This window comes from Columba livia, chromosome 15 (assembly GCF_036013475.1).
Source record: "Columba livia isolate bColLiv1 breed racing homer chromosome 15, bColLiv1.pat.W.v2, whole genome shotgun sequence".
NCBI lineage: Eukaryota > Metazoa > Chordata > Aves > Columbiformes > Columbidae > Columba > Columba livia.
Genome location: NC_088616.1, coordinates 8,554,461 through 8,569,924, shown reverse-complemented (window position 1 = coordinate 8,569,924; position 15,464 = coordinate 8,554,461). Strand labels below are relative to the sequence as shown.

The following is a 15,464-nucleotide window of genomic DNA, read 5'->3' as shown; positions in this document are numbered from 1 at the left end:
TAACTTCACAGAAGCAGAGACTATCAGAGCATGTATTACTGTGAAAAAACAGTATGTGACCTAATTCTCTAATTAGGAGTGGGTTTGACTGCCTACAGAAGATGACGGAAGGTTCTGAAAACACTAGTTCCCTGAGATCTTTTCCTAGAAAAAAGGATGGTGGTATTTGGCTGTAATGAAACTGTGGGTACAGAGACAAAGCTTTTATAGCGATAGCCAAAGTCAACGTTCTTGGTGTTTTATTTATATACTGAAGAACCCATCACACACTCACTTAACAATTGTACTTATTACTCCTGCATCAAAACAACAGTCAAAACCATCTATATCAGAAGACAATTCCAACTTTAACACTTCACTTAAAAAACAACCCCGTTACACTCTTCATCCCTTTCTGCTTAGTAAACACTAAGCCCAAGAAGCAGCTCCCAGATAAGGCAGGTTCTTTAGAGACACAAACTCTCTTCAGGGATGCTTCAAAGTGCGAAGCATCTCCTTGAAGGCAAACCGCACCAGCTTAGCCAGACACTCAAGAAGATAAATGATACCACAACCTTCTAGTTCCAGAATTTGCTGCTCTCATTTCACAAGCAGCCCAACTTCTGAGTCACCGCCTCCCTGCAAATCTCTGTGGAGCAGGTGAGCGCTTGCATCAGCTCCTACAAAGCTAGTAGTAGCTCTGAGGAGGGAGCGCAGTCAGGAGCTGAGACACGCCGCTCCTTTACACTCTAAATTCAGCCAGCTTCAATGCAGAGCATGGAGAAGCACCCGATTCCCTCAGAATCCTGCTTACAGGCAGAACTAAGCACCACCTGCCCCAGCCCTGGGGCTGGCTGCGGTGATGACACAGGGTCTGAATGGGATCGCTTCTGTCGAGCCCTTGGGGACGTTATTTTGCACGGAGGCTGCAGGGAAGGATGACAGATTGAAAACCACCCCAGGACCTGCACCCTGCCAGGCTGTGTTACACTTTAACTGCGGCGAGGGGATGCAGGAAATAACACAGCGCCACTCCTTGGCTCTTAATTATGGTCTTGTGACACTGTAGTTAATGGTCTGTCATGGGCTCCATTAGAAACCTCGATGTTTGCGGGAGGCGGACCAACCAAGCTGCACTCACGGTAGCCAGCTACCAAAAGCAAGCAGATCTGGCCTGGAAATAAGGCTCCTGTTCTTTTGTTACAGACTCTGCTTCCTCTGGGTACAGCCCAGTCCTGGGCATGGGCAATCAGCTGGGTTTTGAGCAGAGTGCCGAGGCAGAGCTCTCTCTGGGAAGGGTCCAGCTGCACTGCGGGACTCGCGCATCCAGGAATTACATCAGGCACCGACCCCTCCGCTGCCTCTCCAGCCAAATCCTCCTGCAGATCCTTACGATTTTAAGCAACTGCCGTGGCCTTTCTGCTGCCAGCAGCACGACCCCTGATAAACCACACTATGTTTCCAGTTAATAATAACGCTAATTAAAAAAAAAAGAAGAAAGCACAACAAGACGTCCCTCCCCACGGGCAGTGACCCTCGCACGGTCCCTCTCGCAGAGACGCCGGAGCTGCGGCCCAGCCCGGCCCGGGCTCCCCCCGCGGGGCTGCGGGACGGCTCCGGCCCCCGCCCCCTTACCGTTGCTGTAGGCGTAGGGGGACTCCGAGGCCCCGTCCTGCAGGCTCTCCAGGATCTCTCCCTTCCCCACGTCGCTGTCCCCCACCAGCAGGAACTTGAGGAGGTAATCGTAGCTCTTCACCGGGCTGCCCTGGGTTCCCATCCTCCCTCTCATCGGCGAGGAGGCCCGATCCGCATCCTCCGCCGCCCGCCGGCCTGAGGGGGGGCTCCGGCCCCGCTCCGGGGACAGCGCCGGGCCTGTCCCCCCGCCGCTGCTCACAGCCGGCCCTCCGCCTCGCCTCGCATCTTCCGCCGAGGGACGCGTGGGGACCTGCGGCGGGAGGAGGAGGAAGAAAATAGCCCGGCCCCGCCGGCTCCTCAGCGCCCCCCGCCGCTGACAAAGGCCCCGCGCCCGCCCGCACAATGCGCCGCCGCCCCGCCAGGCCCCGTGGTCCAAACCCGCCCCACGGGGCCCCCGCTTCGGGCCGCACCGGACTCACCTACCTCACGGCCGGGGCACCCGGGGCCGGGCCGCGCAGCCGCCACCACGGGCGCAGCCACCGCCTGGCGCCGCCGCGCAGCACCCGTCCGGGCCGACGGAGAAGCGGTGGCAGAATCCACCCCGCGCCGGGTAGCGCCGCTCCCATAGGCTCAAAGACACGTCCGTCAAAGTCGGCCCCGCCCCGACGCGCCCCTCCGAGCTCTCGAGGGGTGGGACCGCGGGGCGTGGCCGGCGGAGGGACGGGCGGGGCAGCTGCAGACTACATGTCCCGGTGTGCCTTGCGGCGGAACGGCCGCGGCCGCGCGGGGCTTGCCGGAGCAGAGCATGATGGGATAGCGAGTCGGGGGCCCGGCGGGCGTGGGAGCGGCCGGAGTCGGCGTATCCGGGTGGGGAGCACCCAGGTGTGGGGAGCAAACAGGCGCAATTATAGCGGGGGTGGGATGTGCATGCACCCCAGGGTCTGTGGGGCAGGCCTGGGGAGGGCAGACTGGGCAGCCAGCCCCGGGTTTTGGTTTAGTTAACCAAAAACTCCACACCTGACAGCAGAACAAAGATCTCCATCCCTAAACTGCTGAACACGAGCATCTGCAGCCGGTACACGCAGAGCTTCTGGTCCCAGCTGTGCACGGACCCGCTGACACAGCCCCTGCGAGCGTGGCCGTGGCTCTGCCAGGAGTTTCTGACCCCGGCAACGGGGCTGCGACGAGCAGGAAACAAGTCTGGTCACTAAGCCAGGGGCTGTTCTTGGACTGGCGAGCTGCACTGCTGCATTTTGCATCAGGGCTGCAGTGGGAAGGAAGTCACCTTTGAATGGTGAAAATGGTGGCATTTTAAAACAGCGTTGCTACTACATGAACACTATGCTCCTGCTTAGCACTTCATAGTTTATGTGAACGCATGGAGAAAATGAAATGGTGCTTTTTATTCAGCACATCAAACACACAGAGTTTTAATTAAACTGCAATTGCTTCAGCACTCTTTTTTTTAATACGTTATTTAAAAACTGAAAACATTTTATGCAGGAGGATTGACTACAACAGTTGTAAAGTTGTCGTGAATTTCCCCAATGCCAGATGTTTAAATGACACAAGGGGCATAAGCTGTGTGTGCAGCCCCCCTGCACCCTCAGTGAGGGCCCTGGCTCCCGTGTTTCCCAGACAAGGAGCACACCCACCCCTTCCACCTGCTCCTGAGCCTCGTCACCCATTTGGAATTGAAGGGTTTACATTCTGTCACCTGCAGCATTCATAATCACACACACTCTCCTCGTTTTCAGCTTGCTGAGACAATAAATGGGGAGTTTGAGCATCCTTGGTTTGAGGATAAGGACTGGAGGTGAGGCTGACAGCTAGGAGACAAACGGGATAGACTCCAGCAAGCAACTGTTCTGCTCCTGGTGCAGAATGCTGGGCCAGATGCAGAGGTGATACTGTTCTCACCCAGGAAGGCAGATCAGCTGCCCACATCAGGTCTGGATTGCTCTGGACATGTTTATCCTGCACAGTGGAATACAACCCGAAAGCTCCTGAACTGGGTGGTAAACCCTGTGGCCTCACATCATGTGGATGGATCAGCTGAGATCCAGGCACGTCCCACGGGTATTCACAGCGGTTTCCCATGCAGAGCCTCAGAGCACAAAGGCAGCTCCCCCATCCAGGCAGACTTGCAGGCTACCAGCTCAGGGGTTTCTGCTCCATATTCCACTCTCTCTGCTACCAGGTCCAGAAAAACTGGCAAACAGCAGGTCAGGGAACTGACTCAATGAGCAGGCAACCCTCTCTAACCGCAGAGAGCGTAGATACCCTCCCAAAAGGCAAAGGGACTGCTGAATAGTCCCTGAATATGACTGCTCAGGAACAGAGGCAACACAGGACTGTGAATCTTTAAATTAGCTGAAGAGATGTGAGTTATGGTGTCTCCTAGCTCAGTGTAACACAACAACAGGTCAAGAGGCAATGCGCATGAACTAAAATACATCAAGTTCTGCCTGAAGATCGGGAAACACTTTTTTATATTGAGGGTGACTAAGCACTGGCATAGGTTGTCGGGTGAGGTGGTGGAGTCTCCATCCTTGGAGATATTCAAAAGCCACCTGGACATGGTCCTGGGGAACAGGTTTTTGGTGGCCCTGCTTGAGCAGGGGTGTTGAACCAGGTGATCTTGAGAGGCCCCTTCCAATTTCAACCAGTTTGTGATTCTGTGATGGTGCAGGTCTAAGCACAAAGAGTAAATCAATAAGGGCTTGAGTCAAGCAAGAAGATAGCGTTATGGCAGCAGGACCAAGCAGCACAGGGCAGAAAGAAGGAAACTCACTACCTGTGTGACAACAAAGTAGGAAATTTTCCTGCCTCACACTCCTGAGAGAGTAAGTCAACATATGGATGAGACATACATGCAACACTCTTTCCGTGGGCCTGATGGTATATTCACATGTGTCAGCAGAACAAAGCACAGTCCAGCTGCAGGATGAGGAAAAACTCCCAAAACCATAACCAGAGCCTTCAGTACAGTGTAATTACTGAGATTTCCTTTCAGCATTGTCACATGCTATTCTGGTTAGGAAAGGAAAGTACTTCTCAAAGGCAGAATTTCTATCTAGGATGGAGTTTTGCATGCAGTGAATCAAATTTTCCTTCACAAAAAACATGCCTATGCAAAGAGGCATATCGAGTGCTGTGCCAGCACTAGGAAACATAAGGTGGAAGAAATAATAACAGGGAAATGCAGTACTAAAAGAAGTCTGCAAGATTACAGTCTTTGCATGAAGGCTGGCAAAGACTGCTTGCTGCCTGCTGTAAGGGGTGTGTGGTAGGAATCAGAGAAGATCGGAGATCTTTAACTGCTTCTCATCCAAGGACTGATGTGGATAATACGAACCTGAGGATAAATTAGAGCCATAACCTTACCACTTGTCTCTTCCCTGAGGAAATGCCAGTGCTGGGCCAGTCTGAGCTGCTGTGGAAGATGATGCTGATCCCAACTTCTAATTACAGAGATGACATAAGGTCAAATGTTCCTGAGCAGGATGTCTGCTAAGTTGTTGTAATGTCTCTGCGCAGAATCGGAAAAGGGTGGGGGAAGACTATTCCACAGCAGTGGTTGGAAAGGAAAAGGAGAAACGTGGCAAATATCCAGCAGAAGAAACTCATAGGCTCAGATACCATCACGGGCAAGGAGAACACTGAGCATGAGAAACACTGAGACAGCTCAGGCACCAGTTGTGCATGACACAGGAGAACTGCAACCACAAGGGGCTGTCAGTTCCCAGCTGGGCTACTCAAGGTCCTCCGTGTCACAGGAGACTCAGGGTTTGAGGAGAAGCTTTTTCTCAGTTTGATATTTCACCATCTCCGGAGTCAGTATCAGCCTCTAATAAACAGACCCAACACTGGAACGTCTAACATTTTTGGCAGGTTCCCAAGAGGAAGGTCACATTTACTGGTTTTCATGGCTCTGTGCTGTCTCTGAGGCTTTCAGGTCACTGTTCCAAAGGACAGCCGTGATTAAGGACCATCATGAACTGTCTGATCTCACAAAAAGACTTTTAAACCCAGGATATTAGAAACATAATTTTCACAAGACCAAAAACAATGAAGTTTCTCACAGCAATCAGTAAACCAAACTAAGCAGGCGTGGGAAGAAGCAGGGGGAATGTCATTTAGTAGCTCTAGTGGAAACATGAGAGGGAAATAAAGTGTAAATTTGCTCTGCTGAGTGGCAGGTAAGGATGGCTCTCCATGACTGACTTAAGCTGAAGTGAGAAATATTATCCAGACAATTCATCTATTAAATGGATCATAACCTGGAGCTATTCACATCTAGAGGGGAGAGAAACACTTGGGCATTGATATTGCAAGAGAAGATGACACTGTATTTGTACATGAGTTTTAAGCACTGACCATTAAAGAAGAATGGAGATCTCTCCAGGTTCTGCAGCCAGTGACGTCCCATCCAGAGCCTGCGGTGGCAGAGAGGGCTTAGGGGCTTTTGCCACACTGTCTTTCTTCACCGATGTGTCCTTCTTCCCTGGACAAGGTAGCAGGACATCCTCTCTGGGTAGCAGTGCTCACATGATGCTGCCTCCCTTCACAATGACCTTAAGAAAACTGTAAGACCTTGGTGGCTCCTGTGTTTGCCTGCTAAGGAATGGCTGGACCAAGCACCTGCCTACAGAGCTTCATTTTCTCCTGATCAAGCTATGACTGAAGAGGCAGAGGCTATACCACAAGAGGCTTTTAGCAGCTACAGACAAACCAAATATATCAGGGACATTGTAAAGCAGGGGAGCCATCTCTTCAGGGACAGCTCCACGTACCTGGCTGAGACACAGGGCTGGAATAGGAAACACTTATCCTGCCAGTGGAAGTGCTGAGTGAAGGCTACTGAAGTCCAGGGCACCGTGCCGAGGCTCCTTGCCTTGTCTCCTCCTGCTCCCGCTGGGATGTGCAGGCAGCCCTGCAGAGAAGGGCTGAGCAACACAGCCACAACTCATCCCCCTCTTCCTCCTCTGTTCTTGGTTGCTTGAACAGACAGAGGAAAAGGGAGCAGGATGCAGCACCCCTCTCACCTGCTAGTTAATGCAGTCACTTTGGGTGTGTAAAACAGCAGCAGGGTACAGTGATCCTACATCCCTGTTTCAGCTGGAGCAAGAGGAGCTAGCAGACCTGAAAGCAGCCTACTTCTGGGTAACAAATGCATGTAAATGTCTACACAACAACAAAGTACCCAGTGGGACATCACACTCTTGTGCACAGAGGCACTTTCACCAAGACAAGGAATAGAAGACTCACATCAAAATCACACAATCAGACCAGGCCACCAAAAAGCCGAGCACTGCTGCACTGTGGAGGTAGTATCCAAAGCAGGAGATCTCTCTTAAGAGAAACATGTCTACAGTTTCAGGGAAAGTAGTGGCTTTAAATACCTCATATCTGAGATAACTTTAAGAGCTTCTTGATTATCAGAAAGTGCAAAAGATGAGGCACCACATGACGAGGCTCTCACCTGGGTCCTGAGAAACGGGGAGGATGTACTGACCCTGGAAGGGAGCGCAGCACACGCTTCCCTGCGCTGGCCACGCTGGGTAACAAGCCAGGCTGTTGCAGTGCTCTGGCAGACACACCAGACAGAGCTGGAATCAGCAAAGCTGTGTTCGCCTTACACTGCAACTAACCGCAGAAGTCACAAGCTTTGGCAGAGCCTGGTTTACTGCTCATGTAAACCTGGGGGAAGTCTGGGGTCTGAGGCTGTGTGCTCTGCACTTCGGTTCTGGTGTCAGCTCAGGGCTCAGCTCTCCCCAAACACTACTGGCATTTTAAAATTGTAGATGAGACCATATAGGCACGAATGTCCAGCAGTCTGTGTTTCTTGGCCTTCAGCACCGCTGCTTCTACGCTTAACACCTCCTCTGGTGCTGCAGTGGGGGTGAATGCACGCCCACCCACAAAGAAAAGAACAAATATCCTATGAGCCCAGATAATCCCGCTGTACAGTTTTCAGTGTATGACTCTACCAGCTGATACTTCGTCTTGGTTTTGATCAGCTGGCTTGAAGGCTGAAGCATAAATGGTCCAAAATACCCTTTGGCAGAATGCACCTCAGCATTGTGGCTTTGAAGCACCTGAAAGGCTGTTCTAATACAGCCCTGTGAGCTTACACGGAAGGATATATACATCATCAAACCACTCGGGAGGTACAGCCTCGATTAGACTAAATGCTGGTTCCATGAGGCACTGATGGGTTTAACCTTTTGCTTCAAAAATAATTATTAGCACATTATGCAAACACAGTGTAGGGGAAGGTCAAAAAAGAATGTTTAAAAATACTTGCCTTTAAAATTTCAGTCCCTTCCATGTTACCAAAATCTAATTCAAGGGGTCCAGCAGCTGCTGGCTCTGAGATTCCTTTGGTCCAAAAGCTTTAAGTTTCAATATGGTTTTCAAACCAAGTCTTTCAAGCTCTTTTGCTGTCTTCAGTCCTGCTTCTCTCCTTTGTGTTTCCAGGGGTAGATTAGCTCTCCGAGGAACAGCTTTTTGCAGAGAGATGTCCAGGAATCCCTAGGGTAACAGCTGTAGGTTGGCAGCCTATATGTCTGTACCACACTGCCATAGGACAGAGGGTTGATCTATGAAGAGAAGAAAGAGGAACAGCAGCAATGAAAATGTGTTGTAGCAAGAAACACAGGCAGCTGTGAAAGGCAAGTGCAACTTTTGCATAACACCAGCCTTTGTTAAAACATCAATATTGCTACCCACAAAGCATCAGAATCCCCCTCTGGGTGGCTAAAGCTGTTTAGCCTTCTAAAACATCCCAAAACATACACAAATTGAGCTTGGTAAGGAGTATTATTAGAATAATTTTCCATCAGAGAAACCGACGCAAGCACCAGCAGGATTTGAGAGTGATGCTCATTACACAGGGTGTGGAACTGCTGCTTGTTGCATTAGGAGGCTGCAGTGGCTGGAGGGATGTGTGTCTCCCACCGCAGACAGCGATACTCTGTTGGGGCTGCACTGTGACTCTCTAAGCTCCTCTATAACGTGCTTGTTAAGCCAGATTTTTTATGGGCCTACTGCTTTAATGTGCTAAGCCCTCAGCTATGCTTTAAGCTAAACCTGATATCACCTGATATCCACCCAGTGGAATTGAGTCCCAGCACAACAGGACACATACCACACGATGCCACACAGGGCTGCTCATCATTGTTTTAAATTAAGTCTGCTTGGCTGAGTTCGTTATTTTAAAATTGGATTTCAAACACCACCCCAAGAACGACCATGTCTGGAGTCTCTGCCTACAAAAGTTTGTGGCCTCTGATTATGATGAAAAAGTTGCTGTTTTGGCCTTTTGGAAGACAGAGGAGGCACACGGGCACATTAGCTGGGTAAGGGGTGACAGAAACAGATTAGACCTTGGAAAATCTCATTCCAGTGAAGCATTTCAGGGTAGAGAGACAGGTGAAGTCCGAAGGATTGATCCAGTCTGGCCAAGATCTGATGCATGAAAAAGGGTCCGGCTATGGAAGAGCTCATACCACCTGAGGTATGTCTAACCCAAATTCATGCAGCTCATATTTCAAACACGTTCTACAGCCTAATGGCCAAGGATCGACCACAGCATTTATGGGACATTCTGCATGACTGTAACCAACCTCATTGCATTGCTGTCATAGATGGTTAGCTAAAAAAAAAAAAACAAAGGGAAAAAAAATCCCAAAGCAACCTGTTCCCAAAACAAACAGTGAAACTTGAGTAACTATTTGTGCCCATTTCCTCAGCTGTAGGCAAACCAGTATGTTTTAAGTGAAAACATGCTGGGAGAGGATAGGCACTGCTGCTACACAAGGGAGATACACAGTGTACGTTCCTTTCACTATTAGTTACGTGGGCTGGAAGGTTTGGACACAACATTTCTGGCTGAAAATCATCCCTAGGCGGAGTGGTGATACTGAGCGGCAACACTTGCTTACTGAGAAATAAGAGATGGTTTTACACCCAGTGCAATATCTGCATCTGCTTCTCCTATTATAAATGGAAACAAACATGCAAAACAAAAACAACCATTTATTAGGGAAGTGGCAATATGAGTTCCTTTTATGCAATTTCTGTAGTCCAAAGCTATAATATACCCTGATATAATGTACATCTTTTGTTTCATAATGGAGCTGTTCACTTTTCCCTCTCTCTTTTGCTTAACCCTTTTCAAAGCACTTGCTGCAAATGATGACACTTTCAGCATAAGGTACGCAGATGAATCAAACCCACCATGTCTTCTTCTCACTGGACTATTGGTTCAGCTGAGCCACACTGCCAGAAGTATTTTTCCTTGTATACCAAAATAAAGGATTTTAATCACTAACGAAAATACTGAGCTATGTAAGACTTCCTGGAGAAAATGAAGTAGCATTTGGAATGGAAATATCATCCCCTGCCCTCTCCCTGCCTGTGCCTGGACTTTGCATTCCAGTGACACTATCTCAAAAATAAAACAATAATCGCTTGGATGTACCACAAGTCAAATGTGAATGTTCACAACCAGCATTATTGATATCTAATCCATTACCAGCGCCCCGAAGGACAGCTGTGAATGTATCGGTCACCTACAGCTGAAATTGTTTCAGGCACAGTTATGTGCACACAGCTTTTCTTCCACCAAGCGTGGCTCCAGAGGGCTGCCATACAGGGACGGGACAAAGCCACTGTGAAGTTTCTAGAAAGGAACATCATCATCTACCATTAATAAGAATCTTAGTATGTCATTCAAGAATAGGCTTTTTAGATTGTCCTCTCAGAAGACCTATCAGAAAGTGGTATATTCAGCAGGATTTCTGACACAAGCCCATTTTTCATTTCCATCAGCACAAACAGAGCAAAAAAGTGCATTTACTGACTCTCTGCTCATTATTATTTGAACAGAAGACCAAGAGAGACATCCACTAAAGCAATTCCACCTCTGGATATGATGACATGCTATATTCTAGATAGCAGAAAGACCTTTCTGTAGCGGTCCAAGGAAAATTCATCATATTCATATGACTCACTGCCTCTGCTCTTTAAGTAATGATCTTTTTCCTCTGGAAAAGCTATCTCACAAACACACTGATGCCAAATTCTATGCTCAGCAGCTCCTGTGCCTCATCTTTGGTGTTTGGTTTCCTTTTAATGGAGTCTTCTGGCCACAGAGAATGACAGATTTTGGTTCTTACACCACTACACTAATGAAACACAGTAACTGGGAAGGCAGCATGCTTAGGAAATGCTAGTTTTGCCCTAGAAGACATCTGTTGAAGGGATTCCCTTTTAAATCACTGCTAGCTGGTGTGCTGGTTCCTCGCTAACCTGATCTTTGCTGAAAAAGGGCTGGGGATGGACCGGTGATGGAAAAAGCAAAAGAACTGGGAAGCCGCAGTTATTCCTTCCCACGCACACCCCAGCGTCCAAAAGTCTTTTATAAATTCTATACACTCCTGTCAGACTCTCCTCCTAGGATGCAAAGAGCAAGAAAAGCACCCATACGATGTGGCAGTTCTCTGGTAAAGCCAGGAAATGGAAATTTCACAATCACTCCTGAAAGAATCGTGAGAACTTTGCAGATACCATCATACTGTATCTTTTCGGGAAAAAAAATTCCTTTCCTTCTGATGACAGAGCATGGAAGTTGAAAGCTGGAGAGGGGCCTTTTACATGGGCATGCAGTGACAGGACAAGGGGTAATAACTTTAAACTGACAGAGGGTAGATTTAGAATAACAGAAGGAAGAAATTCTTCGCCATGAGGGTGGTGGGGCACTGGAACAGGCACCCCAGAGAAACTGTGGGTGCCCCGTCCCTGGGAGTGTTCCCAGCCAGGCTGGACAGGGCTTTGAGAAACCTGGTCTAGTGCAACATGTCCCTGCCCTTGGCAGGGGGTTAGAACGAGATGATCTTTAAGGTCCCTTCCAACCCAAACCATTCTATGGTTCCACAATTCTACAATTCTATGATTCTGTGAAATGCAAGATTACAAAAGCACAGGTAAACTATTTGTATGCACCTTGCAAGAGCAACTCAGGAGAATAACAGGAGGCACTTCTCTCTTTCGTCTCACGGACACACTCATCCAGCTGGCGCCATGGAGCATCTCAGGCTTTTCAGCACATCTGGAGGGGAACACCTTTTACAAGCTCTTAACTGTCTTTCATTCTGGACCGTTTACCTGTCTTCTTTTGCTTCTCTCAGTGTTCAGCAATGATTAAGGCAAAGCTGCATGGAGCCAGGAAGCAATGTGGTAATGACATGAAGTCAGCTCCAGAAGTAACAGAGCGCCTTGTTTCTCTCATCTTTCACATTTCATTCCACACCATACAAGACACTGCATTTTCTTTACACAGAGGACTCAAGCAGGGTATGAAAATAAAGCAGCAGCCAGTCATTGCAACGTATTTCCCTTGTCTCAGCATTTCACAGCTGAAATTTTTTAAGTGGTGCCTTTCAGTGGGATCAGTCTCAGAACTGCTACAGAAGAGAGAAGGACAGTCTGAGGCAAAGTCTACAGCAGAAAACATCACAGAGGGCACAAGTGTCTTACCTGCATGAGGAGACGAAGGGGTTTTCCATCCTGCTGCTCAAGGACTCTGAACTTCACACCAGCTGAAAAGAAACAAAACAAGGAAACCAAATCCATGCTGGAGAAAAGCCCATGCCATTTGCTGTTCAGCTCTGGTGGCTGAGCATCAATTTCCTAGAAACGAAGTCTTCAACCTTTCTTGATTTGTGAACCCTTACACATTTTCAACAGGAAGCACAGATTCTCTCTATAGTGTTTTAAAAGGTAATTACAAATGATGTATTTCTCTTAGCTCCCTTAAAAGCACCTTTTGACTTCCTGCTTCAAAATGCAGTTCTAAAGAAAGTCCAAAATCTAGAAATCAGAGCGCCAGACCTGATGATGATGAAGGGACTGGAAAAATCTCTTTTCCCAAACTTCCATCAGAATGGGAACTCCATGTTAACAGCAGGCAGAGAACTCACCTTTAATTTGTGCTCATGTGGATACAGCACCTGTGCAAATCTTTCCCTGTTACAGACTAAGGGAGTAAAGTGGATGGCCCAGAGGCATTAAAGACATTTCAAAAGCAATCGCTGCCTATTAATCCCAGCATTTGTAAGTTTTTAACACACTACTAACCCCACCAAACCTGTCACTTTTATTTTTCCTCTTGGTCTTACTACATTCCCAATACTTTACTTGAAAGACGAATAGAAAAGTTTTTGGATTCCAGTGGTGACATACAGCACAAGAACATTTAATGCAATGTTTCAAACAAAGGTAACAACTAGGACTAGAGAGACATTTGAAAGATGTCAAATCACTTCACAAAAATAAAACCAATCCATCTTCTGCAAACCTGTACTAGCCAAGTGTGCCCCTATTATTCCTTTCTAGAGGTAAGAAGATGAGGCAGGAGTAATGAAGTGATCTGCTACAAATTTATTTTCTAATGGCCTATAGATTACTACAATGCTCAGGAGTCTGAGCAATTCACTTCACAGAAAAAGCAGGAAGGCCCAGTTTATTCTCTCTAGCAGAGAATCCTAAACTAATCCGTGATTGCCAGCCAACTCCAGAGCTCAGGGTTCTGCTTTTTCTGTACACAAGCATCACTGACAGCACGAGAGAGGTTGGAACATGAACCCATTTGCCTTCTTTCACATGACAGTGCACTAAAGCAAGCTCACTGCTAGTTTGTATTCCAGTAATCGAGACACCACCATGACAGATTCCACAGAACTGTGACAAAATTTGCCCCAAAGTTTGTGATGTGAGTATCTACGTATTGGCCAAGAGGAAAAGAGAAGTAGAGAAATGAACTGATCTGTGCATGATCAAACAGTATGTTGGTGACTTGGGTGTGGGCACAGTCTGAGACCCCTGAACCCCACTGCTCTGCTTTACTTCACACTCTAAATCAACATCACAGCGTACCCATCCCAAACAAGGTGACATCCCTTGAGCTCACACTGGGCAGACAGAACTCTGGCAGAGGGGACTCAGCTTTGATGTATTTGCAAAAGGCTTTTTAAAGTCCAAAGCATTTCACTTCTGATGTGTGGAAAGAAAACATGGATTTAGTTTCTGATGTGTGGATGGGTTTTTCCTATACTCTGACCTCAGCTTCACTGATATAATACTTTGTCAATTCAAAAACTGAGTCAAAGAACTTGGAGGCCAGATGCCACAACTGAACTGAACTTAACCTCTGCTGATAGCAAACACTATCCATTCATGTTGGCAGAGCCGTCTTCATGGTGCCTGTAAAATCACCTGCTGTAACATATGCCAGAGGATGTCTTATCCAAATTCTGAGTCTGAAAAGGGAGGCAGTGAGGACACCAAGTGATGCGTACTCTCTACAGTCCTTTGAATTTGATTCAACTGCTCCATCTGTTACCACTCCAATGACATGTTTTTGTGCTGGGGCAGGAACACGGGCTATAGAAATTCTCAGAGATGCCTCTTCATCTTGCAGGCAGCACGGCATTGCAGTGTTCTCTTTATTAAAATGTTTAAGAGAAGCAAGCAAATATCCAACAAAGAAAGTAAGTCAGGTAACAAACTCAACTGAGAAGACAATCCTCTGCCTGCAGAAGAGCTGGCTGGACAAATCTGAGGAGAAGTAACCTAAGACTGATGGGAATATATGGCCTCATGTCTCAGTGGCAACAAGATTTCCTTTTGCACTATGACCTGCTGTTTGCTGGGTCAATTTTCTTCAGCAGCATCTCCCATTCTCCAAAGACAGCCCTGAAGGGTTAAGAAGTTTCTGCCAGGAAATTCATGAACATGAATGCTGAAAGCACACATAGAAAACGAACAGAGTTCATAACATGGCTCTACCTTCCCAAAATTGTACCTGGCATAGGTCCAACAGTCAAAGTTGTTATCGGTTGCCTCAAGCTTCCTCTACGTTTGATGACTAGGCTTGGTTTAGTGATGATCAAGCTCCTTCTTATATTTAAAATTCTTGCTGCATGCTCTTTAAATGGTTGTGAGATGATAATTCAGATCTGCTTGATTTTAACCAGATTAACCATAGCTGCTGACAGTTAAACCCATTTCAGAATGACCCTTTAATGCCAGACATGGTTGATGATTAGCAAAAGTGGAAAAACTGTGATTAGTTTCAAAATGGTGACAGATCAATCTCAAAACCAGAGAGATTATCTGAAACCTGCCCAGAACTCTGAAATTAATCCAAACACCTCAGCTCAGGACTTCAGTTACGTCAGCACAGAACTGCAGCGGCTCCATTGATTCACAGCCACTGTATATCCAGCCCTTTGAAACAGCAGATGCTCTAAGTATTTTTGTAATTTGGCTTGTTTCAGAGCCCAGACCCCCAAGGCTGACAGCTTGTTTAACTCTCAGAACCTTTACCTGACCTGGTACACAATAACTGGACCAAAAAGTGAACTCATTTGTACGGAGCTTGTTTGGATATCACTTTTAGTTGCCATAGGCTTTGTAATGATGCTCCTGATCCTCCTTCAGCATCAAAATACTTTCCACTGACATCCTCATCCTGCAGTAATTGGTTAACAATATGGACAACTGCACAACTTGAGCCCTAGGTTCTTTCCTGCCCTGCCCTTATCTTTCTATTCAGAAGCTACCCATCACATCAAAATTAAATGCATAATGCAAAATTCTTGACCTTCCGCAGGTGCAGTGCTGAAGGACTTACCTGCGAGTCTGTAGGATCTGCAGAGCCGAAGGATGATTGAATAAAGGGGCAGCGAGTCAATCAGGTCAACCAGCAAATGTATCAGGCCTTGTACAACCACCACCAGCAAACGGAGCTACAAAGAAACAGTTTAATAAGATAATCTTGG

The 15,464-nt window shown here is 47.5% G+C and overlaps 2 protein-coding genes across 7 annotated transcripts in view; both read right to left on the bottom strand.

The window, feature by feature from the left end:
* RAB40C (RAB40C, member RAS oncogene family) overlaps positions 1-2,246 on the bottom strand; it is a 32,833-nt gene extending 30,587 nt beyond the window's left edge. Inside the window, exons 1-2 of one of the 2 annotated variants that reach the window (XM_065031011.1) lie at positions 2,098-2,246; positions 1,615-1,924 (exon numbers count right to left, since the gene is read on the bottom strand). In XM_065031011.1, the coding sequence (XP_064887083.1) occupies positions 1,615-1,768 (154 nt within the window). In that variant the 5' untranslated portion in view covers positions 1,769-1,924; positions 2,098-2,246. Of the gene's footprint in view, positions 1-1,614; positions 1,925-2,093 lie in introns of both variants that reach the window. The other variant, XM_065031012.1, reaches the window with a different exon arrangement.
* A 751-nt stretch (positions 2,247-2,997) lies between these two features.
* PIGQ (phosphatidylinositol glycan anchor biosynthesis class Q) overlaps positions 2,998-15,464 on the bottom strand; it is a 39,768-nt gene continuing 27,301 nt past the window's right edge. For 4 of the 5 annotated variants that reach the window (XM_065031001.1, XM_065031003.1, XM_065031004.1 and 1 more), the window contains exons 9-11: positions 15,317-15,431; positions 12,160-12,221; positions 2,998-8,219 (exon numbers count right to left, since the gene is read on the bottom strand). In XM_065031001.1, the coding sequence (XP_064887073.1) occupies positions 8,067-8,219; positions 12,160-12,221; positions 15,317-15,431 (330 nt within the window). In that variant the 3' untranslated portion in view covers positions 2,998-8,066. Of the gene's footprint in view, positions 8,220-8,263; positions 12,087-12,159; positions 12,222-15,316; positions 15,432-15,464 lie in introns of those variants that run through there. The other variant, XM_021291872.2, reaches the window with a different exon arrangement.